Source organism: Notolepis coatsorum (assembly GCF_963971535.1).
Source record: "Notolepis coatsorum genome assembly, chromosome: 2".
In the NCBI taxonomy this organism is placed as follows: domain Eukaryota; kingdom Metazoa; phylum Chordata; class Actinopteri; order Aulopiformes; family Paralepididae; genus Notolepis; species Notolepis coatsorum.
The window spans coordinates 77,135,185-77,161,334 of NC_140166.1; the positions used below are offsets into that span (position 1 = coordinate 77,135,185).

The window sequence follows — 26,150 nt, forward strand, 5'->3', positions numbered from 1 at the left end:
GGGGGGACACTGTACATTGGAATACTGACATACATTTGACATGGAAACTGTACATTGGAGGAGGTTGGGTAGGTGGGGTGGGGTTGGGTGGGGCTGTACATTGGAATACTGACAAAGCCATGCTTGGTCTTTATTGTACAACTGGGTTAGGACATTTGTAGGGGCCAGTTTTGAATTGCAGTCTCCCGTAGGTGTTCTTTGAGAGTGTTTTTGAAGGTGGGTAGTGATTTACATTCCTTTACAGCTTTGGGTAGGGCGTTCCACATTGTTGTGGCATAATTGCGAAACGTGTTTAGTCCCTTGTTTGAGCCGAATCTGGGTTTTACATGATTTGTGGAGCTCCCTCTGGTGTTGTGATCGTGGTATTCACTGACCTTTGGGAAGTATTTTGACATGTACATGGGTACCTTGGTCGTATAGTGTATCTTGTAGACCAGGCCCATTGCAAGTTGCTGTACTCTGTCGTCTACTCTAAGCCATCCTAGGTTGGCAAAGTGTGCAGGGGTGAGGTGGGTTCTAGGAGTCAGGTCAAGCAGTAGTCTGACTAGTTTGTTTTGAGATGTTTGTAATTTGGTTTTTAGTGCCTTTGAGGTGCTTTGGTACCATGAGGTGCAAGCATAGTCGTAGTACCCTTGAATGAGTGCTCCTGCCAGAGTCTTCAGGGTATTCTTGTTTACCAGGGAGGAGATCCGGTACAAGAATCGAGTTCGTTGATTGACTTTTTTTATTACATTGGATGCCATTTTGTCACAGGAAAGATTAGCCTCTAGGATGATACGAATGCCGTTACTGACAATCAAGTAATCAGAAACTACCCCCTTCCCCCCCCTTTCATGCATTCATGATTAAACATAATACCTATGATATAGATTTGATTTAGGAATAATAGCGTGTACAGGCAAGAAACGGCAACGTCTATAGTAGAATTGACTCAGCATTTCTGGAATTACCCCAGACCACGCTATAACTATACTTATATTCACCACGGTATAACACGGGAACGTATGGATGGAAACATTTATTCTTTTTCACATATTGAACGATAGATAGGTGATGTCAAATGGGCCATAGTATTGTATCCATAGCTATAATATAGAATATAGTTATAGCCAGTGATGCGTTCCTCATGGGACGGGGTTGCACTCCGTGCAACCAAAGTTTTGTGAGCAGAAGCGCGTGCACGCACACGCACGGATGTGCACACAGGAATGCGCTGCACTCGACTGATGCGCCAACTCGCAGTACCCACCTGGCTACTTTGCATATCAATAGCGCCGGTCGTCGGGTGTTACATTCCATTCGTAGAGGCAATTAGGCACTGTTTTTAGTCCATCCTTATGCAAGGGGACATTTATGCGCATGCGCGGGAGCGCTCGCCTGGGAGCGTGCGTGCACGTGGCGTCATTAGCGTGCGTGCAACCAGTGTTGATATGAGCATCGCAACACTGGTTATAGCTCTACAAACAAGGTGACGCACTCCTATCTTTTAAAGCGTGGCAGTGCTAGAACGGGGGCCGACTAATTCCCGGTGCTGAATGAGTTAATAATATCGTCTCATCTCTGAGCAGCTGTCAAAGTCATCTTTACGTGGATGACACGGTTCTCTATTCTGCAGATTCTGTGCCATTACATGTACAAGTATTCTTTGATGCCCAAGATGCACTTATTAGTCTTAAACTGGTGCTTAAAGCCAGTAAAACTAATTGTACAGTATGTTGTTTTCCAGAGCCAAAATATAGCTTACAATGAATTGCATACTGTAAACGGTTGGTGTTCTCGCCAGTAAATTGTGACAGAAAAATTATTTTCTTTCTATAGAAACTGAGCCAGCTTCCCTATGATTAGCGGAAATTGAAATAGTGTTCCTATCTGTTTTGGATTACGGGTATATGATTTATAGACATACAGCGGCTTCCACTCTTAAGCCCTTAGACTCCGTTTATCATTCAGCCATTAGATTTATCACCAGTGATAGTTATGGTACTCATGGTAGTGGTACCCATTATATCATGTAATTAGATTTATCACCAGTGATAGTTATGGTACTCATGGTACCCAGTTAGATTTATCACCAGTGATAGTTATGGTACTCATGGTACCCAGTTAGATTTATCACCAGTGATAGTTATGGTACTCATGGTACCCAGTTAGATTCATCACCAGTGATAGTTATGGTACTCAGTTATATGTATCACCAGTGATCGTTATGGTACTCAGTTATATGTATCACCAGTGATCGTTATGGTACTCAGTTAGATTTATCACCAGTGATAGTTATGGTGCTCATGGTACCCATTATATCCTATGTAATAAGGTCAGGGGGTCCTCTCTGGCAGAGAGATGCGAGTTGCATTGGAATCTGTTTTTTTATGAAGCCATAATTAGAGGCTGTCCAAATTATATGACTTCTTTATTGGAATGTACCACTGGACCCTGTCGTACACAATCCAGTGATTGTCTTACACTTAGAGTGCCTAGAGTTTGTACTGAACTTGATCCAGTGATTGTCTTACACTTAGAGTGCCTAGAGTTTGTACTGAACTTGATCCAGTGATTGTCTTACACTTAGAGTGCCTAGAGTTTGTACTGAACTTGATCCAGTGATTGTCTTACACTTAGAGTGCCTAGAGTTTGTACTGAACTTGATCCAGTGATTGTCTTACACTTAGAGTGCCTAGAGTTTGTACTGAACTTGATCCAGTGATTGTCTTACACTTAGAGTGCCTAGAGTTTGTACTGAACTTGGTAGATCTGCTTTTTGCTTCTCTGACCCTACCTCATGGAAGGAATACCCTGCAGGAAACCCATAAACTATACATTCTAGTGTCTATGGGTCGGTTTCGAACTCTGTTTCTTTAGTTTTTGAAATGTGCAATGTTCTGACAACACTGTAAATTAGTTGAACTACTCAATGTATCAAGTATGAATAAAGTTTCAATGAATGAATGATCGGGATGGAAGAAAGGTTTGATGAAAAAGGGGTAGACTAAGAACTTAGTGAGAGGTAAAGGAGAGGGGAGAATGAGGGAGGGAGAGGGAGCCTTATATGAATATACCATACTTTTTCCACACAGCATACCACAGGCCTCACAGGCATATCTGGAATAGCTACCAGGTGATGTCATCGCATGCCTACTTCAGTGTGTCTGGCCCTGCACTATCATTTTAAAATACTCTGGGAAGAATAGCTACCAGGTGATGTCATCGCATGCCTACTTCAGTGTGTCTGGCCCTGCACTACCATTTTAAAATACTCTGGGAAGAATAGCTACCAGGTAGGGGTGTAACGGTACACAAAGACCACGGTTCGGTACGTACCTCGGTTTTGAAGTCACGGTTCGGTATGGGGGAAAGTTTGGCTTTCCATGTTCCAATCAGGGGTGATGTAGTGTGCAGTAACTAATTGTACTTGTAGGGCTGTCAACGAATATTCTATATTAAAATGAATAATCGACTTGTAAAAAAAATTATATTAGATTGTGAAAAAAACAGCCCCCGGTGGGCGGTCGTTAGTGGTTAACATACCATTGTATTTGTTCTGTACACTACACAGGTACGGTACGGTACACACACTGAAGCGGTTCGGTTCGGTACGGATACATGTACCTTTACACCCCTAGTACCAGGTGATGTCATCGCATGCCTACTTCAGTGTGTCTGGCCCTGCACTACCATTTTGAAATACTCTGGGAAGCCGTACAGCTGTAGCCTACATCAGTGGTTCTCAACCTGGGGATGGGGGTGCCCAGGGACTCAACCATCCCTGGGGGTGCCCAGGGACTCAACCTGGGGATGGGGGTGCCCAGGGACTCAACCTGGGGATGGGGGTGCCCAGGGACTCAACCTGGGGATGGGGGTGCCCAGGGACTCAACCTGGGGATTGGGGCGCCCAGATAGGCAAATATCATAATTATAATCTGTGGTATCAGAAGCTTTTTTTCTGTTAAATAATGAACATTTGAAGTCCAAAGCCTGTTAATCAACCATTAATCCTATTCAAAAATACTGTATTTGATCTCGCTGGCATTTTTGTTGCATAGGCCATTGAATGTGTTGACGTTCTGTAAGCACGTCTCTATGTACTCGTTTCCATTGGTGGGGGCCGGTTCAGCCATTCTAGCCAAATACAAAGGAAATGGCACTAATGGTGTCTGTCAAATGCAGAGGAGAAGAGCCAGGGCAGGAGAAGAGCCAGGGCAGGCGAGGCGAGGAGTAGCAGTGGGATCTGCAGTTTGAAAATACACTGGTATTACCACCTGTCACCACAGGTGTCGCCAAATCCACCAAACGGGACGATCTTCAGGTTGAACACTTTAAATAGCCTGAAAAGGGGAAATAAATAGGCATTCTTTCTATGCTTTACTATGTTGAGGGAGTCACAAAAGACGCACCACTCCGTTGTTAGACCTCACAAACCAAAAACGGGTTAGAACTAGTGATGCACCGGTGTGAAAATTGTGGCCGATACCGATAACCGATATTAATATTGCTGTCCTGGCCGATACCGATATTTACCGATGTCGATATCTCTGTATAGAAAACACTTTTTTATGATAATCAAATAAAGAGCTATTTTCCAAAACGCTTATTTTTTTTACCTTTGTCATTTATTTTCAGAAATGACTGATATTTTGAAACAATTTAAGACCAAACATGTTAGATAAAAAAAAAAAAAATTACAAAGAAAATTTAAATCTGCCCTATTTTGATATCGGACCGATACCAATGTGTAAAAATAAAAATAAAAAAATGACCATATTGGCCGATATATCGTGCACCACTAGTTAGAACCACTGGCCTACAGGTTAGAGAGCTTGTGACTGGTGAGGTCGCCGTTTCAAATCCCTGGATGACCTGAGAAAATGTGGTGGGTGAGAGAAGTAAATGAGTAAAATACCCCCCCCCCCCCCCCCCCCGTCAACTACCCAACTACCCCCCAGCCGTGGTCCTCTTGCGCAAGGCACTGAACCCCCAACCGCCCCCGTAGAGCTGCATAGTGGCCAACTGTGCAACACTGTGGTTGTAATTCTGGCCGGCTCCCAGGAGTGAATGTGCGTAACTGCATGAGTGGGAATCAGGACATTACAGTGTACCCAGTCAACCTCTCCTGGGTAAATAAAGGTTAAGAAATCAGGCCTCCCTCCATGTCCATTCATAGAAAGGAATTCAGTTTGGGTATTTTTGACCTCAATGATATCGTCGGTTGTGTGCAGAGACCAATTTTGCAGTAGCTGCCTTGGCTTCCACACGTAGCGAATGGGCCCCTGGCACCTGGCAGAGTACTGATGAAGCATTGTAAAATGTCTATTAAAAAGATACAGTACATTGGAATCAGTCGGAGGAATCAACAGGTTTCATCTCAATTTCTGAATCGTTTAATTGTTTTTGTTTGTCCATTTCACTGGGCCTCACCGCTGCTGACATGTATTACATACAGTACCTTAGTTATGTTCCCGTTTAAATCCAAGCTTAACCCATTCAGTGCCAACCACGACATTAGTCGGCTTAACTCGCCATGCGTTGAGTGCCAAGACCCGAGAACCAGGGCGGTCAGGTGGCGTAGCGGAGATTGCGCTTGTCACCAATGCGCAAGGGGCTGCGGTCTCGACTCCCGGAGTCAGCATTGCTTGGGGCTTGGGCTGATCGCTATACTAACCCATTTGGCTGGGTTAGGGGCAGGGCAAGTCATGGGTGGGAATCTGGCGTTGTGGACAGCGACGCCTACAGGTCAGGTCTGGGCGCCTGCTCAGCGGAGGCAGGACTTGATAAAGGCAGCGTGACCTCCCACGCGTTACACTTCACCAATGAGAGTCCTCGCTGCCAGGTGAAAAAAGAGTCACTGGCTGTCGCCATGCGTGTCGGAGGAAGCGAGCGGATGACTTCAGGGTTCCCTTGTACCGACCGGTAGGAGAACATGCGCACAACTACCAGGTAGGGGAGGGGGGGAATTGGCACAACGACTAAATTGGGACGGGGAGAAAAACAGAGACAAATCAGAGAAAGAGAGGATTAAAAAAATAAAAATAAAAAATACCAGAGAAAACCAGAGAAAACTCGGGTTTTAATCGTTATTTCTTTTATTAGCAATATCCATAAATGTTTCATCCATCCAGCCTGACGTTATCATTGGGAATGGGTCTGAGTTCGAAAAGGGCAAATACCGCCGCCTATCGTCTCCCGGATGGTATTGCACATCATTGGATTGGATTGGGTGGGACTGTGCATCAGAAGAAAATTCCGGTCCCGGGGTTTCCCATCTCGGGCAAGCAGATTTGCCACTCTGCCCCTAGTGGTGTCTCACAGACATGGCACTTTGCATCATATCTATGAGTGTCATTGTTTCTGTACATTTCTAAAAGTAAAAAGTTTAGTGTAAGGGGTGTAGGGATAGGGACTAGGATATGACCCTGGTTTAGGGTAAGGGGTGTAGGGGTAGGGACTAGGATATGACCCTGGTTTAGGGTAAGGGGTGTAGGGGGAGGGGCTAGGATATGAACCTGGTTTAGGGTAAGGGGTGTAGGGGTAGGGACTAGGATATGACCCTGGTTTAGGGTAAGGGGTGTAGGTAAGGGGATTGGATATTAACCTGGTTTAGGGTAAGGGGTGTAGGGGGAGGGGCTAGGATATGACCCTGGTTTAGGGTAAGGGGTGTAGGTAAGGGGATTGGATATTAACCTGGTTTAGGGTAAGGGGTGTAGGGGTAGGCCTGGTGCCACAGCGGGCGATAAAATAACTAACCCCCACCCCACACCACAAGGCGTCCCGAGTCCCCCAGAGAGAGACACATGGTTTGTCAGGACCAGGGGTTTAGCCTTCAAACCCCTTAACACTTGTGGCCACTTGAGTGGACACTTAGGACACTCCTCCCTAACCCCCCCCCCCCCCCTTCTCTCCTGCATCAGGTGGACATGTTCTCCTACGGCATGGTCCTGTATGAGCTGCTGTCTGGGCGGAGGCCGGTGCTGGGCCACCACCAGCTCCAGATCGCCAAGAAGCTGTCCAGGGGCATCAGGCCGGCGCTGGGCAGCCCGGAGGAGGTCCAGTTCTGCTGCCTGCACAGCCTGCTGACAGAGTGCTGGGACACCAAGCCTGAGAAGGTCAGACACACCTGACCCGCTGAGACAAGTCGTTGTTGTTGTTTGTTGTCCGTGTTGTCCCTGTTGGCCGTGTTGGCTGTGTAGCCTTGTTGCTAGCCACAACTTAGCGTGTCTGTCCGTCCATGTAGCCTGTTTGCTAGCCACAACTTAGCGTGTCTGTTCGTCCGTGTAGCCTGTTTGCTAGCCACAACTTAGCATGTCTGTCCGTCCATGTAGCCTGTTTGCTAGCCACAACTTAGCGTGTCTGTTCGTCCGTGTAGCCTGTTTGCTAGCCACAACTTAGCGTGTCTGTCCGTCCGTGTAGCCTGTTTGCTAGCCACAACTTAGCGTGTCTGTCCGTCCATGTAGCCTGTTTGCTAGCCACAACTTAGCGTGTCTGTCCGTCCATGTAGCCTGTTTGCTAGCCACAACTTAGCGTGTCTGTCCGTCCATGTAGCCTGTTTGCTAGCCACAACTTAGCGTGTCTGTCCGTCCATGTAGCCTGTTTGCTAGCCACAACTTAGAGTGTCTGTCCGTCCATGTAGCCTGTTTGCTAGCCACAACTTAGCGTGTCTGTCCGTCCATGTAGCCTGTTTGCTAGCCACAACATAGCGTGTCTGTCCGTCCATGTAGCCTGTTTGCTAGCCACAACTTAGCATGTCTCTCCGTCCATGTAGCCTGTTTGCTAGCCATAACTTAGCATGTCTCTCCGTCCATGTAGCCTGTTTGCTAGCCACAACTTAGCATGTCTCTCCGTCTATGTAGCCTGTTTGCTAGCCACAACTTAGCATGTCTCTCCGTCCATGTAGCCTGTTTGCTAGCCACAACTTAGCATGTCTCTCCGTCCATGTAGCCTGTTTGCTAGCCACAACTTAGCATGTCTGTCCGTCCATGTAGCCTGTTTGCTAGCCACAACTTAGCGTGTCTGTCCGTCCATGTAGCCTGTTTGCTAGCCACAACTTAGCGTGTCTGTCCGTCCATGTAGCCTGTTTGCTAGCCACAACTTAGCGTGTCTGTCCGTCCATGTAGCCTGTTTGCTAGCCACAACTTAGCGTGTCTGTCCGTCCATGTAGCCTGTTTGCTAGCCACAACTTAGCGTGTCTGTCCGTCCATGTAGCCTGTTTGCTAGCCACAACTTAGCGTGTCTGTTCGTCCGTGTAGCCTGTTTGCTAGCCACAACTTAGCATGTCTGTCCGTCCATGTAGCCTGTTTGCTAGCCACAACTTAGCGTGTCTGTTCGTCCGTGTAGCCTGTTTGCTAGCCACAACTTAGCGTGTCTGTCCGTCCGTGTAGCCTGTTTGCTAGCCACAACTTAGCGTGTCTGTCCGTCCATGTAGCCTGTTTGCTAGCCACAACTTAGCGTGTCTGTCCGTCCATGTAGCCTGTTTGCTAGCCACAACTTAGCATGTCTGTCCGTCCATGTAGCCTGTTTCCTAGCCACAACTTAGCATGTCTGTCCGTCCATGTAGCCTGTTTGCTAGCCACAACTTAGCGTGTCTGTCCGTCCATGTAGCCTGTTTGCTAGCCACAACTTAGCGTGTCTGTCCGTCCATGTAGCCTGTTTGCTAGCCACAACATAGCGTGTCTGTCCGTCCATGTAGCCTGTTTGCTAGCCACAACTTAGCATGTCTCTCCGTCCATGTAGCCTGTTTGCTAGCCATAACTTAGCATGTCTCTCCGTCCATGTAGCCTGTTTGCTAGCCACAACTTAGCGTGTCTGTCCGTCCATGTAGCCTGTTTGCTAGCCACAACTTAGCGTGTCTGTCCGTCCATGTAGCCTGTTTGCTAGCCACAACTTAGCGTGTCTGTCCGTCCATGTAGCCTGTTTGCTAGCCACAACTTAGCGTGTCTGTCCGTCCATGTAGCCTGTTTGCTAGCCACAACTTAGCGTGTCTGTCCGTCCATGTAGCCTGTTTGCTAGCCACAACTTAGCATGTCTCTCCGTCCATGTAGCCTGTTTGCTAGCCATAACTTAGCATGTCTCTCCGTCCATGTAGCCTGTTTGCTAGCCACAACTTAGCATGTCTCTCCGTCCATGTAGCCTGTTTGCTAGCCACAACTTAGCGTATCTCTCCGTCCATGTAGCCTGTTTGCTAGCCACAACTTAGCGTATCTCTCCGTCCATGTAGCCTGTTTGCTAGCCACAACTTAGCGTGTCTGTCCGTCCATGTAGCCTGTTTGCTAGCCACAACTTAGCGTGTCTGTCCGTCCATGTAGCCTGTTTGCTAGCCACAACTTAGCGTGTCCGTCCAATACCATGTATCTGTATCAGGATGTCCACTAACTGTCCTCTCTTCAATGACCAGGCTTACTTAGTGATAAGGGAAATATTACATCCTGGGAAAACGATCTTTGTGTTAAACCTGAATTTTGTGCGTGTGTGTGTGCGCGTGTGTGTGTGTTTGCTAGCCACAACTTAGCATGTCTCTCCGTCCATGTAGCCTGTTTGCTAGCCACAACTTAGCGTATCTCTCCGTCCATGTAGCCTGTTTGCTAGCCACAACTTAGCGTGTCTGTCCGTCCATGTAGCCTGTTTGCTAGCCACAACTTAGCGTGTCTGTCCGTCCATGTAGCCTGTTTGCTAGCCACAACTTAGCGCGTCCGTCCAATACCATGTATCTGTATCAGGATGTCCACTAACTGTCCTCTCTTCAATGACCAGGCTTACTTAGTGATAAGGGAAATATTACATCCTGGGAAAACGATCTTTGTGTTAAACCTGAATTTTGTGCGTGTGTGTGCGCGTGTGTGTGTGCGTGTGTGTGTGTGTGCGTGTGTGTGTGTGTGTGTGCGCGTGTGTGTGTGTGTCTCCCCAGAGACCCCTGGCCATGCAGTGTGTGAGACGGATGCAGGAGCCCAGCTTCCCCTGTCTGAGGTACCTGCTGTCCTGCGACACACACTCCCAGCTCTTCCTCTCCTCGCGGCAGGGATTCAGTGCCGTCTTCTGGGACGGAGACAACGATGACAGGTGTGTGTGTGCGTGTGCGTGTGTGTGTGTGCGTGTGCGCGTGCACGTTTCCAGACACAGTGAAACTAAAAGCAGAATGCTCCGAGGGGCAGTGGACAAAAGAAAGTGTTCAACATTGCCGCCGTCTTTATTTTCTTTGTTTGTGACCAGTTTGTTTTTATTTGTCACGTATAAAGTACATGGAATAAAAGAGGAATAAAGTCCCAACACTATACCAATATACAAACTAAAGTACAACCTAAGTACAATGAAACCAGAGTCTTGTCAGGCTTCAAGTTGGTGGTGGTTTGGACGAATCGGCGTCCTTTGAAGAACTACTGGCAGCTACGGTCATGGTTTAGATGCAATCACCTACCAAGTGCTGGTCCTATTCCAAACAGTTGCAAAGCACGACTTCAGGTTAAACGGCAAAGTGAATAAGAGAGAATAAGTGAATGCACCATGCAGCAATGCCCAAACGGATCATATGATGAGTCAGCACTCCAGCCTCCTTGCAGTAGTAAACCTTTTTGTGAATGGAATCAAAGCTATGTCCTAGACTAGAGCATACAGTATATTTGAGCGGTTATACAGCTAGGGCTGGGAGGTATGCAAAATATGAAGGTATACCGTCATGGATCCATGCAAAGGTATGGATTTACGTCCATGATATATACATACAGTATTGTAAAAATAAATGTGTTCCTTGCGGCAGTATTGGGAAAAAAAGTTAAAGAAAATAGACCGTTATGAATAGTATAACACCATGACAATTGTTTTACAAGATAATGACGTAAAGAATTTTTTTTTAAATCGTTTCACATTGCAATTTGTACTGGAAAACCTAAATACCGCCAAATGCCATTATACCATCAAAACTGAGAAAGATATTGCTGTTTCGGTCATGACTTCTTCACCTGTATGTCTGAAAGCGTACATAACTAACGGGTCTGACCCCTGACCCCCTCCCTGCTGAAGGCCCTGGCCAGAAGCAGCTGTTGGAACTCTTTTAAATCCGCTGTGTGCAATTAGGTCTTAATGGGAATGCTGTGCTTCCCTTACAGCTTTTAACCTTCCTCCACCCTGTTCTGAAGCTCATTAACTGGGAGGATGAGGAGTTCATCCTTCTGAACCCCTCCTGAAATATCGTGTGTGTGTGTGTGTGTGTGTGTGTGTGTGTGTGTGTGTGTGTGTGTGTGTGTGTGTGTGTGTGTGTGTGTGTGTGTGTGTGTGTGTGTGTGTGTGTGTGTGTGTGTGTGTGTGTGTGTGTGTGTGTGTGTGTGTGTGTGTGTGTGTGTGTGTGTGTGTGTGTGTGTGTGTGTGTGAGACTTAATGTGTATAAGCTGCTTTGAGATTGAACATTTCATTTTATTAACCTATGAATATTTAATGTGTCTTCATAGCTGCTTATAGATTGAAAAACTGTATGAACCTTTATCACTTTTTAGATGATAAACCATTTAATTTCCATCAAGGTGACTAGTGTGTGTTTTGATAAGTGGTGCGGAGTGAAAAGTAGGATATTCGCTTGGATTGTAAATGGAATAAAGTAATGTGCAAGTAGTGCAAGTAAATAATACAAGTAGTATACAGTACTACTCCACAGTAAAAGTCTGGCCAGACCAGCCAGAGGACTCAGCATGGCGACATTAACCCTGCGATCCTACAGTGGACCAGTTAATCCCCTTCAAACATGTCTGCAAAGTGGAAGGAGAGCGGGGTCAGCCCAATGGTCCCACATCCCTATGTTCCCACAGCCCAATGGTCCCACAGCCCTATGTTCCCACAGCCCAATGGTCCCACACCCCTATGTTCCCACAGCCCAATGGTCCCACAGCCCTATGTTCCCACAGCCCAATGGTCCCACATCCCTATGTTCCCACAGCCCAATGGTCCCACACCCCTATGTTCCCACAGCCCAATGGTCCCACAGCCCTATGTTCCCACAGCCCAATGGTCCCACAGCCCAATGGTCCCACAGCCCAATGGTCCCACAGCCCTATGTTCCCACAGCCCTACTGTATGTTCCCACAGCCCAATGGTCCCACAGCCCTATGGTCCCACAGCCCAATGGTCCCACAGCCCTATGTTCCCACAGCCCTATGTTCCCACAGCCCAATGGTCCCACACCCCTATGTTCCCACAGCCCTATGTTCCCATAGCCCTATGTTCCCACAGCCCTACTGTATGTTCCCACAGCCCTATGTTCCCACAGCCCAATGGTACCACAGCCCAATGGTCCCACAGCCCTATGTTCCCGGACGAACCCTCTACTACAAGAGGACAATTGGATAATAAGTTGGGTGTAATTGGCTACCAAATTAAGATAAAGATACAAATTTATGAAAAAGGGAAATGTGGAAACATAGGGCTGTGGGACCATTGGGCTGTGGGAACTTAGGCATGCTCCCAGGAGAGCGAGTATTGACCTGTACCGGTCCTCTGTTCTGGCTACTTCTTAGGCCGACACGTCAGACCCATGACATGTCCGCAGGCTAACTGTCCATCTCGTCTGGAAGCGGCACATGGAGAAATAAACAAATAGCTTGCAGACAAAAATGGTCGATTTGACTTACTATGGTGATTTGATTGTGTCTTACTTCCTAGCTAGCTGAGCAGGCATTCACAAGCTGTGTCCCATGAATGATTATATGAATGCTTGTTGTGTAGCACAGCACTGTTTATATGAATGATTGTTGTTTCATAGCATAGCATTGTTTATATGAATGATTGTTGTTTCATAGCATAGCATTGTTTATATGAATGATTGTTGTTTCATAGCACAGCACTGTTTATATGAATGATTGTTGTTTCATAGCATAGCATTGTTTATATGAATGATTGTTGTTTCATAGCACAGCACTGTTTATATGAATGATTGTTGTTTCATAGCATAGCATTGTTTATATGAATGATTGTTGTTTCATAGCATAGCATTGTTTATAATATCAATGGTTGTTGTTTCCTAGCACAGCATTGTTTATATGAATGATTGTTGTTTCATACCACAGCATTGTTTATATGAATGGTTGTTGTTTCATTATTTATATGAATGATTGTTGTGTTTCATACCACAGCATTGTTTATAATATGAATGATTGTTGTTTCATAGCACAGCATTGTTTATAATATGAATGATTGTTGTTTCATAGCACAGCATTGTTTATAATATGAATGATTGTTGTTTCATAGCACAGCATTGTTTATAATATGAGCATTGTTTATATGAATGATTGTTGTGTTTCATAGCATAGCATTGTTTATATGAATGATTGTTGTGTTTCATAGCATAGCATTGTTTATATGAATGGTTGTTGTTTCATAGCATATCATTGTTTATATGAATGATTGTTGTTTCATAGCACAGCATTGTTTATAATATGAATGATTGTTGTTTCATAGCACAGCATTGTTTATAATATGAATGGTTGTTGTTTCATACCACAGCACTGTTTATATGAATGATTGTTGTGTTTCATAGCATAGCATTGTTTATATGAATGGTTGTTGTTTCCTAGCATATATGAATGGTTATATGAATGATTGTTGTTTCATAGCACAGCATTGTTTATATGAATGATTGTTGTGTTTCATAGCATAGCATTGTTTATATGAATGGTTGTTGTTTCCTAGCATATATGAATGGTTATATGAATGATTGTTGTTTCCTAGTATAGCATTGTTTATATGAATGGTTGCGGACAGTGGCGGTTAGCCTTTGGGAGAGAGGTGTTAGTTGGACAATGCCTAGGCTAACCGGCACTATCCGCTTCCATTCATTGTGCTAAGCTAGGCTAATGTGCAGCCAGATAGCTTAACCCTGAATCTCTGCTTCTGTTCAGAGCTTAACCCTTTCACAACCACACTACAGAAGGTTAACCCTTTCACTACCACACTACAGACTGTTGTAGTGTGGTAGTGAAAGGGTTAACCTTCTGTAGTGTGGTAGTGAAAGGGTTAAGCTCTGAACAGAAGCAGAGATTACTCTCCTGAACCCAATGAAATTCTCTCTCACTCTCTCTCTCTATCTCTCTCCCTCTCTCTCTGTGAATGAAAGCACAGTGTGTAGTAGGAATGTGGGAGACTGAGAGATGACGTTTTAAATTCATAAAGATTTCAAGTATTTAAGCCGCTTATACATTGATTGTTTCATCACAATGAGAATTATGTAGATAGATACTACTGGAATTCACACACACACACACACACACACACACACACACACACACACACACACACACACACACACACACACACACACACACACACACACACACACGCACACAGTACTCTCTCTCACACACATACACACGCCCAAACAGTACTCTCTCACACACTCACACACACACACAGTCTCCATCTGTCTCTCTCTCACTCACACACACTCACAAGTAAGCATGCGCACATCTATGCGAGCGTGCGCACGTGCACACACACACACTCCCCTCTCTCTGAAGGGCCCCAGGTGTGTGTGTGCGGCGCGGGAGCCTCCGGTGGTGAGCGGTGTTTGCACTCTGAGTGCGGAGGAACTGTGAGTTAATCTGGGAACAATAAAGGCAGCTTTCATCCCCCTCACACAGGTGCTGATAATGACCCCGCCGGCTGTCTCCGTCTTCCTGCTCTTAAGCTCTGTGTCCACATCACCCTGGACCTTTCAGAGAGGCCTGGGAAACCCACTGTTCACGTCCCGCCTCCCGTCGGTCACCGACGAGCTCGGCGTGTGTTTTTAGCACTCTGTGCTAGATGTTAACCCTTTCGCTACCACCAATAGTCCAGTCCTATAAATAATATCTTGGCGTTCACCTGGACAGTAAGCTGGACTGGAAGCAGAACACGGATTCTGTGTTCAAGAAAGACCCAGTCTCGGCTTTTTCATTTGAGGAAGCTTAGATCCTTTGACATCAGCAGGTCACTTCTCTTTGTCTTCTATATCAAGGTATCCTGGCTAGTGTCCATTTTTATGCTGTGCCCTGCTGGGGAAGCAGCATTACGGTTTCTGACAAAAACCGTATAAATAAAATTATTAAAAAGGCTGGCTCAGTGAGATTGGCCTCCCTCCTGATTCCCGGGAGATCATCATAGCCAAGCGAACTAAATTGAACACCATTTTTTTATCATCTGAAGGCCACCCACTGTTCAGTATGTTTGATGCTCTGCGAAGCTCATTCAGTGATGAGTTGTTGATGCCTCAATGCTCTACTGAGCGATTGAGAAGGTCCTTTGTTCCTGCTGCGGTAAAGACAATTTTACGAACACCGTTAGCACTGTGTTGAGAGGCTCTCCGACTGTGTTGTGTATCCTGCTGTATTGTATCATGTAATTGTTTCTTTCATGTTTGTATATTTGTATTCGCTCTGGTGGCAAACCATGTTTCCCCTCGGGGATTAAGAAATAAACCATACCATACCATACCATACCATACCACACGACAGAAGGTTAACCTTTCACTACTACACCACAGACGGTTAATTTAGCAAAAGAGAGCTTCTAACAAGCACAACCACCCCCCCCCTCCCCAGCCTGAAAGATGGGCGTCTGCTAGACACGGGGCTTTAGGCATCTCCTGTGTTAACCACACTACAGAAGGTTAACCCTTTCAGTGTTTCCCGTACCATTGCCTTGGCGGGGCGGCCCGCAGAATTTAACCTTCTGTAGTGAAAGGTTAACCATCTGTAGTGGTGGTAGTGAAAGGGTTAACCTTCTGTAGTGTGGTAGTGAAAGGGTTTAACCTCCCAGCCTTTCATCACTGCTCAATGTGACACTTAAAGGGACACTTCACCAAAAAAACTTTTTATCAAATCTTTTTTAATTTTCCTTTTTCCAAAACACAATACAATAATACATAAGACACCACAAGACAATACTTCAATAATATTAACTACAGTAACAATACAATGAGGATTTCTTATGCACATAACCTCACGCGTATCGCCCAATACTGTAAACCGTTTTGCACACATTCATTTAGTTTAACCGTTATTGAGAGTTAATGAGTTTGAATGGCGTCCAATGATGTCTTTAGAAGACGCTGAATCCTTGTGTCACTTTGTAAGTTCAAATCAAATCAAATCAAATCAAATTTATTTGTAAGGCCCGACAACACACGTTAATGTCCCCATGGGCCGGACACGTCAAGTCAAGAAGAAACATCACAATAAGTCAAGAACAAAACAAGAACACCATAAAGTCCAAATTTTTTAAAATAAATGCAACACTCCCAGACATACCCCACGCGAAGGTAAGGAAAAACTCACTAAAACCTAGCAATAGGAAAAAATGCACCACAGGCAATGTGGAGAAGAGAAACATTAGAAGGGCCATTCAAGGGGGGATCTCCCTTCTTAGATGTCGGCGATAGTAGTGTTGCAGTAAAACAGGCAAACTGTTGGTAAGCATGCACTCATATGTGCAGTGAAACACAGATAAGTGCATGCGATAGCAACTGAACATTTTGAAAGATTAAAGATAGGGCTGATAGCGGATCTATTTGAGGCAAAGGGGCGGTGCAGAGAGGGTCGCATCCTCCCGGTCATCATCGCGGGACGTCCAACACTCCGGTCATCACTCCGAGACAGCCACTCACAGGGAGACAGGGAGACGGGACAGGCGTTAGACAGCTTGCGTGATTGTGATGGGCGGACATAGCGATAGATACAAGTGGTAAGCATATATTATGTTCAGCTCAATGTCGTAATTTCATCGAGCTGTAATCATTTTCAGTGAACTGCCCCTTTAATGCCACTTCAAAGGGGGTCTAACGACCTCTAATGTGCAATAGATGATAATAAACGTCGTTTGTATTGCGCTTAAAACAGTCATACGGGTCTGTTTTACAAGTCGACTAAGCACTTTACGGCGCCGCCATAAAACCCTGTCGAAACACAGCTATTAGACACACAGACGTTTGTGTCGTAAATGTTATGATGTACATATATAAGGCCATCATCCTTTCACTACCACCCCACCACCACCACCAGCAGCATTGCCCACAAACCCCCCTCCCCTCGCCGCTTCCCCTGCCTGGGAACTGGCCGTGGGAACCAATCAGTGTTAACAACCTTTAATTAACACCATTAACCTCTAACCCACGCCGGCCACTTTCTTTTTTATTCGGGCGTCATGTATCCTTCGCCCTCACTTATCCATGGAAGGCTGTTGTGTGTTTTCACCAGCACCCTGCTTCATACGCTTCACACAACCCACAGTCCCTTCTGTCGTTGGCCGTTTAGTGCCTTGCTGAGCATGTTTGGATCGCCCGACGGGCTACAACTGTAAGGTGTCTTATTGAAGACTGAGGCTTATTGAGGTTGACGATGCTGTACATGTCACTGCTACTTACTGTATACACCTGCCGATAACCCCTATAACTCTGGATGAGAGCATGGACAATAATGCTGTATATACCGTGTATATATATATATATATATATATATATATATATATATATATATATATATATATATATATATATATATATATATATATATACCGTATATCATATCTACCCACATCTGTCTGTACATATCTGCACATAATAATTTTATATATCTGTAGATACTATATCCATATCTGTACGTATCCCTTACCTACTCTTACTAGTTACGCCGCTGGCCAGTACGACTTACTACCGTAGTGTCTTTATACCTGTATCACTGTACATATTAATACTACAACCCTGTACATACAATCTGATTAGCACCATTACTCAGTAGTACTAATTTATATATTTTATACCCAGTTGAATCGCCTGTACATTGTATATTACTGTTGCACTTTACTTTATTTGCACTGTGGTTGGATGCCAGGCTTCTGTTCGTTGTGCTGTACTTGTGCCAGGGCCGTGCAGAGACCTTTAGAGGGGCAGGTGCTCAAATTTGAAAAAGGGCACGTGTATCAAAGATCAGCTGACGGCCGGGCAAACGTGAGGCGAGATGCTCGGTTTGCGCTAGATCTCTATTGGCTGATGGGCCCGTCATTCCAAGAGGGAGGGCGACGCGTCGCGCAACAAAAACATGCACATCAGACAGACAGGCTTTCAAATATACATTTTTATTTCTAATATTATTAATTGTTTTAATTATTCTTGATGAGGCATTGCCCTTCAGAAGAAAATTATACTTTTTTTAAGGGTACTTTGGCCATCAAGGGGCACCATGGGCAAGTGCCCAAAGCCCCCCCCCCCCTCTGCACGTGCCTGACTTGTGCTGTATAATGACCATAACTCAAATACATTTCTATCTAATCTAATATATTTGGGGGATAATGTAATGTTGAAGTAATATTGTTAGCTGGGCCTGCTGACGGTGGGTACTGGTACCCTTTCTTAGTTTAACTTCTTAGTTATCTCTCTCTGATCTTCTCTTACTTGTTATACTTTTGTTGACAACTCGTGTGTGTGTGTGTGTGTGTGTGTGTGTGTGTGTGTGTGTGTGTGTGTGTGTGTGTGTGTGTGTGTGTGTGTGTGTGTGTGTGTGTGTGTGTGTGTGTGTGTGTGTGTGTGTGTGTGTGTGTGTGTGTGTGTGTGTGTGTGTGTGTGTGTGTGTGTGTGTGTGTGTGTGTGTGTGTGTGTGTGTGTGTGTGTGTGTGTGTGTTCTAAAGGACCTACAGTGTGGCGAACATAGAGAAGGGGCGGGTGGAGGTGAAGAGGATGCCATGTCCGGGCGGCAGACTGAGCTGTCAGATGAAGATGGACAACACATTGTGGACGGCCACCGAGGTGCCGCTTATTACACGCTATAAACATGTTAGAAGAGGTACCGCTTATTACACGCTATAAACATGTTAGAAGAGGTACCGCTTATTACACGCTATATAAACATGTTAGAAGAGGTACCGCTTATTACACGCTATAAACATGTTAGAAGAGGTACCGCTTATTACACGCTATAAACATGTTAGAAGAGGTACCGCTTATTACACGCTATAAACATGTTAGAAGAGGTACCACTTATTACACGCTATAAACATGTTAGAAGAGGTACCGCTTATTACACGCTATAAACATGTTAGAAGAGGTACCGCTTATTACACGCTATAAACATGTTAGAAGAGGTACCGCTTATTACACGCTATAAACATGTTAGAAGAGGTACCGCTTATTACACGCTATAAACATGTTAGAAGAGGTACCGCTTATTACACGCTATATAAACATGTTAGAAGAGGTACAGCTTATTAGATTCAAGATTCAAGAGTTTATTCATCACGTACATACCAGGGCATACAGTGAAATGTGGTTGGCCATGCCTGCTACGATTGTGCAATAAAACGATAGTAATAGTAATAATAATAAAAAGATAACTAGAATAGACATGGTAAATAGACATGTTAATAAATCGCTTAACACATTCGGCGCCAGACCCGCGATATCCCGGGTTAACTCGCCATGCGTTGGGCGCCAGACCCGAGATTTCTCAGGTTTTGGTCGTTTTTTCTTTTGTTCGATATTTTTATTCATTATTCATTCACGGACCTCGGTGTTCCCATAGGGAATCATTCTGAGATTGCCAAAGTGCAATACCGGCCGCAGTATTGCCCACCCTTTGAAACCTTATTTCTCACCCTGTGTTACATTTAAACCCCTCCGGGTGCAGAATTTAGACGGAGCCAAGTAAGTCGCTTCATCCGTCCACTTCGAAACGCATCTAGCACACTCGATCCATAAATTGTGCCAAATTATGTCCGGGACCAGATGGACATCAATACTGGAAATCGCGATCAGACAATTGGAATATTCTTTTTGGAATAATGTCAATTTCACCTTGATCCTACAATGTTTTCATATCGATCCAGCTGATCAGTGTGTGCTGTGTTCAAAAGGAATGCCGTTACTGGCGATCAAAGCATAAAAAAACTTTAAAGTGTCCATTCCTTGTGTGTTTAAAGTGACCTATGGTGCGTTTGTGTGTGTGCAAGTGCAGAATATTGTGTTGTGTGTGTGTGTATGTGTGTGTGCTTGTGTGTGGAGAGATCAGTGTTCAGTGTTCTGATGGCCTGAGGGAAGAAGCTGAGCCTTAGTCTCTCTGTTTTTGCTGTGTGTATACGGAGAGGCTTGCCTGACCGCAGCAGCTTGAACAGGCTGTTGTTGGGGTGGTGAGGGTCCTTCATTATCCTGCAGGCTCTGGATTTGCACCTCCTATTGTATAAGTCCTGCAGGGGTGGTAGTGCAATACCCGTAGTCCATTCTGCTGAGCGCACCACTCTCTGTAGGGCCTTCCTGTCCTGGGCTGTGCTGTTTCCAAACCAGGCAGTGATGTTCCCAGTCAAAATGCTCTACAGCCTCTTATTACACGCCATAAACATGTTGATAGAGGTACCGCTTATTACATGCTATAAACATGTTAATAGCGGTGACGCTTATTACACGCTATAAACATGTTAATAGAGGTGCCGCTTATTATACAGACAAATTCTCAACAACTGCACCACCAATGAGTTATTTATTTTCTGTGTGCAGCGTTCAGCTCAACCAACTGCAATTCAGCCTAATTTAGTGCCACAATCAAAACATGTCTGTATTTTTTCGAACATATTTTGTGTGTGTGTGTGTGTGTGTGTGTGCGCGCACCAGGACCAGGAGGTGTTTATCTACAGTCTAAAGGAGATGTGTCCATTGAGTCAGCCACAAAGCCACTTCTCCTGTCCTGCTGTGGTTACCTGCCTGTTCCCCGTCCCAGCCAGGGACCAGGTGAGTGGTCCTGTTCTCTTCACACACACACGCTCAGACACACACACGCTCAGTCACACACACACACGCTCAGACACACACATACACGCTCAGTCACACACACACACACACACACGCTCAGACACACACACACACGCTCAGACACACACACACACACACACACACTCAGTCACACACACACACACACACACTCAGTCACACACACACGCTCAGTCACACACACACACACACACACTCAGTCTCACACACTCAGACACACACACACGCTCAGTCTCTCACACACACACACACTTAGTCACACACACACACACATGCTCAGTCACACACACACACACACTCAGACACACACACACATGCTCAGTCACACACACACACACACGCTCCGTCACGCACACACGCTCAGTCACACCCTAGCCTCACAAACGGTACCCTAGCCCCACGGCCCGGACCAGCAGTCAGACTCATGAACATTAACAGCCTGCTACCGGTCTGCCATACATTACACACACACAATGTGAGCAATCTACACGCACACTGCACTTTGTGACGAGGCTAGGCCTACACGCACACTGCACTTTGTGACGAGGCTAGGCCTACACGCACACTGCACTTTGTGACGAGGCTAGGCCTACACGCACACTGCACTTTGTGACGAGGCTAGGCCTACACGCACACTGCACTTTGTGACGAGGCTAGGCCTACACGCACACTGCACTTTGTGACGAGGCTAGGCCTACACGCACACTGCACTTTGTGACAAGGCTAGGCCTACACGCACACTGCACTTTGTGACGAGGCCTACACGCACACTGCACTTTGTGACGAGGCTAGGCCTACACGCACACTGCACTTTGTGACGAGGCCTACATGCACTTTGTGACGAGGCCTACATGCACTTTGTGACGAGGCCTACATGCACTTTGTGACGAGGCCTACATGCACTTTGTGACGAGGCCTACATGCACTTTGTGACGAGGCCTACATGCACTTTGTGACGAGGCCTACACTGCACTTTGTGACGAGGCCTACATGCACTTTGTGATGAGGCCTACACTGCACTTTGTGACGAGGCCTACATGCACTTTGTGACGAGGCCTACACTGCACTTTGTGACGAGGCCTACATGCACACTGCACTTTGCACACACTAGTAACACACTGTGATCACTGTATTTCAATTCAGAGCTACTTTTGCACTTGTGATGATATATTGTGAATATTGTATTATAATGATAGACTATCATAGCCCACTGCAGTATAATTTAGAGCTACTTTATTGTCGTGCCCAGCTGCTATTCTATGCCATTTATATTTTTTATTATATCTTACTCATCTTTATTCTACTTGTATTACATTTTTATTCAAATGTATTCATTTTCATCCTACTGTTGTTGCTGCTGGAATGTAGAGAGGGTAAGATGAAGGAACATCTCCTGATCTTTAGGAAACAACTAATTTGGTGTGAAAACATCATTTACGAGGCAAACGGCACAACCGAAGACACTGTTATTTCCTGGAAACATTTCTAAATGATCAATGTCCCGGTGCCCTGGGTCCTCCACGTAGGGAAACGAGGGCCGCTCCCGCTGCCCGGGGCCCTTCACGTGGGGAAACCAGGGCCGCTCCCGGTGCCTGGGAACCTTGTTAAGTGGAAATGAAAAGATCTTTCTTTCTTTCTTTGCTGGGATTGTAGAAAAAAACCTTTTAGCAGGAAACAAGCTGTAATAGTCCATTGAAACTGTCGAGTTAATTTTTACGAGGTTGGTTTTATTTGACTCCTTCTACATTGTCAGCACCCACCAAAGACCGTGGCCATCGACCGCTTGGTGGTAATTGCTTTGTAACTACGGTAATTACCCTGAAACTGCCCCAATAGCCTCTGGGATGCTGGTGATTTACATCTGGCTCGGGACGAATGAATGAATGAATGGCTGTGTTTCTCTACAGCGCTTAAATAGTATCAGTGCCACTCAAAGCCCTTTACAATGGCGTGACTGCACATGTTTCACTATGGGTGGCCCCCAGGGGGGAATCGAACCCCCCGACTCTGACTGTGTTTTAGCGGCATGCTCATTAGCACCGAGCACTCTCCCCATTGGGCTACAGAAGATGACCACCGGTTCTCCAGATATCATGAAATGACCTGATTGATTGATTGATTGATTGATTGATTGAGGTTTGCTCGTAACGAGAGGTTGATACAGCGACAATACAGCGCCGATATCCTCGTTTGATTCACGACAAAATGATTCCAAAGTCAACGATCATCACACACACACACACACACACGGTTCTTGATCACAGTTATCTGGCTACCTGGGTGTCTTGAAGCAGCCGGATCGTAAAAAACGAGCTCCACTGTTGTGGTCTGGCTGTCGTAAAACGAGCTCCACTGTTGTAGGGAAATGTGTTTATGGTCTATATACTGTCTTTTTACCCCTCTAAGCCCCCCCCCACACACTCTCCCTCCAGACACCCCTCCCTCTTCCCCTCCAGCCCCCCCCCCCCCCCTCTCTCTCTCCAGCCCCCCCCCCCCCACTCTTCTCGGGACCTCGAGCCCTTTGAAGTGTGCTGTAGCAGGGGACGGTCCAGGTGTTGAGGGGCCTGTGGTCTGACAGACAGAGGAGTCTCCAGTCTTGACGGCCCGGGGGCCCTGCCCTTCATACTGTGACACAATGGCTGCTTTAGGAGCAGCGGAGAGGGATTACGTCTCTCTTATCTGATCGACCCCGGGTCTAAACGCACTGACAGGAGGAGAGGGTAGAGTGTTGCCTTCAGCTTGGAGGAGGATCGGGGCAAAAAAAATCAATGTAGATGCCATAATGGGCTACGAGGAGCAAGATATATGATGAGAGCGTGCGTTTGGTCTTAATGGTTGGTAAGACTCCTGAGTTTGAGGTGGAGAACTACTCGGAGCTGCTCACCAGAGCTTCTTCCAGACCACGGGTATGAAAATATGATGCCATCAGATGTTGATTATTACTGATTATTTAGAGTGGCCTGAAAACGATTGGCTCTGTAGACAGTGATGCGTTCCTCATGGGACGGGGTTGCACGCAGTGCAGCCAAAGTTTTGTGAGCAGAAGCGCGTGCACGCACACGCACGGCACGCGCGTGCACACAGGAATGCGCTGCACTTGCCAACTCGCTATAAGTACCCACCTGGGATACTTTGCATATCAATAGCGCCGGTCGTCAGGTGTGTTATAGACGTTCTCAGATACATTCACACAGAACTTGTGAATGATATGTGTTACATTCCATTCGTAGAGGCAATTAGGCATTGTCTTTAGTCTGTGCTTAAGCGAGGGAACATTTATGCGCATGCGCGGGAGCGCGCATGCGCGGGAGCGCGCGTGCACGTGGCGTCATTAGCGTACGTGCAGCCAGTGTTGATATGAGGAACGCAACACTGTCTGTAGAGACTTTACATAATCAAAATGCCTATAGCCTAAATAGGCAAAAAAATAAGTTGATTATGTCAATATTTAAATGATAGAAAAACAGACCAAATAAACAATATCTAACAACCTCTGGATTAAGAAAAGAGCCATAAATCTGGAGGGCCCAATTTGACCCACGGGAACCACTGCCAACCACAGCTAGAAACCAGCTGCTTGTTACCACGGAAACAGGCGAGGTCACCAGAGGAACTCCAAGGTGAAGTCTTGTCAGGCCAGATAAATTACAAAGAATATCAAAGACTTGTTTCTGCCGTAATGTGACTTAAGTGGTGTTAAGGTTGATTTATGAGCTTTATTTTCAGCTGTTGGGAATAATTGTCCAGTGGTCCATCATCCATTGAACCCTAGAAATATGTCCCTCTTGATTTCATTCTTACATTCTATTCATTCAGCCTCTCATACTTGTCCTCTTATGTATAGTGGTAGCCATTCCACTCACCAGCCCTCACATGTCATCCATCCTGCATTAGTACTACAGTAGTAGCCATGGTAGAAGTCCTCCATCCTGCATTAGTACTACAGTAGTAGCCATGGTAGAAGTCCTCCATCCTGCATTAGTACTACAGTAGTAGCCATGGTAGAAGTCCTCCATCCTGCATTAGTACTACAGTAGTAGCCATGGTAGAAGTCCTCCATCCTGCATTAGTACTACAGTAGTAGCCATGGTAGAAGTCCTCCATCCTGCATTAGTACTACAGTAGTAGCCATGGTAGAAGTCCTCCATCCTGCATTAGTACTACAGTAGTAGCCATGGTAGAAGTCCTCCATCCTGCATTAATACTACAGTAGTAGCCATGGTAGAAGTCCTCCATCCTGCATTAGTACTACAGTAGTAGCCATGGTAGAAGTCCTCCATCCTGCATTAGTACTACAGTAGTAGCCATGGTAGAAGTCCTCCATCCTGCATTAGTACTACAGTAGTAGCCATGGTAGAAGTCCTCCATCCTGCATTAGTACTACAGTAGTAGCCATGGTAGAAGTCCTCCATCCTGCATTAGTACTACAGTAGTAGCCATGGTAGAAGTCCTCCATCCTGCATTAGTACTACAGTAGTAGCCATGGTAGAAGTCCTCCATCCTGCATTAATACTACAGTGGTAGCCATGGTAGAAGTCCTCCATCCTGCATTAGTACTACAGTAGTAGCCATGGTAGAAGTCCTCCATCCTGCATTAGTACTACAGTAGTAGCCATGGTAGAAGTCCTCCATCCTGCATTAGTACTACAGTAGTAGCCATGGTAGAAGTCCTCCATCCTGCATTAGTACTACAGTAGTAGCCATGGTAGAAGTCCTCCATCCTGCATTAGTACTACAGTAGTAGCCATGGTAGAAGTCCTCCATCCTGCATTAATACTACAGTAGTAGCCATGGTAGAAGTCCTCCATCCTGCATTAGTACTACAGTAGTAGCCATGGTAGAAGTCCTCCATCCTGCATTAGTACTACAGTAGTAGCCATGATAGAAGTCCTCCATCCTGCATCTAGTCAAGTCAAATTAATGTTATAGCCCAAAATCACAACAAGCTTCCTCGATGGGCTTCACAGATCAACAAGTAACATCACAATAGATCCACCATAAAAAAAACACCATAAAATCCACAATTTCCCAACAACCCCAGACTTTCCCCAATGAAGATGAGGAACAACTCCCTGTAACCCAGCAATAGGATGCGATGGATGCTACTCTGTCAGTTCTGTGTCCGTACGGGGGAAAGCGTGCTCAGTCAAGCTTCCTGTGATAAATAAACTAACGACAAAATAAACAAACAATGCTTCATCTTGATGTAGCAATAAAAACAAGTACTATTGAAATGTTTAAATGCAGATATAAACAGGAATTCTTGGACAATTATAAGTTAGAGGAGCTTGAAAATAACGTGAACTAGTATTTTTGTTATTATTTATTTATCTTTTGCTGTAGTGGATAGGTATATTTATTTTTGATATTGATAGATAACTTATTACATATTAATATGATA

At 45.5% G+C, this 26,150-nt stretch overlaps 1 protein-coding gene across 1 annotated transcript in view; it reads left to right on the forward strand.

Moving 5' to 3' along the window:
- The window catches only part of lrrk1 (leucine-rich repeat kinase 1), a 281,804-nt gene that overhangs the window by 229,649 nt on the left and 26,005 nt on the right, over nucleotides 1-26,150 (forward strand). The window contains 4 exon segments of the mRNA XM_084308234.1: nucleotides 6,903-7,097; nucleotides 9,893-10,044; nucleotides 18,622-18,739; nucleotides 20,594-20,710. Of these exon segments, the coding sequence (XP_084164360.1) occupies nucleotides 6,903-7,097; nucleotides 9,893-10,044; nucleotides 18,622-18,739; nucleotides 20,594-20,710 (582 nt within the window).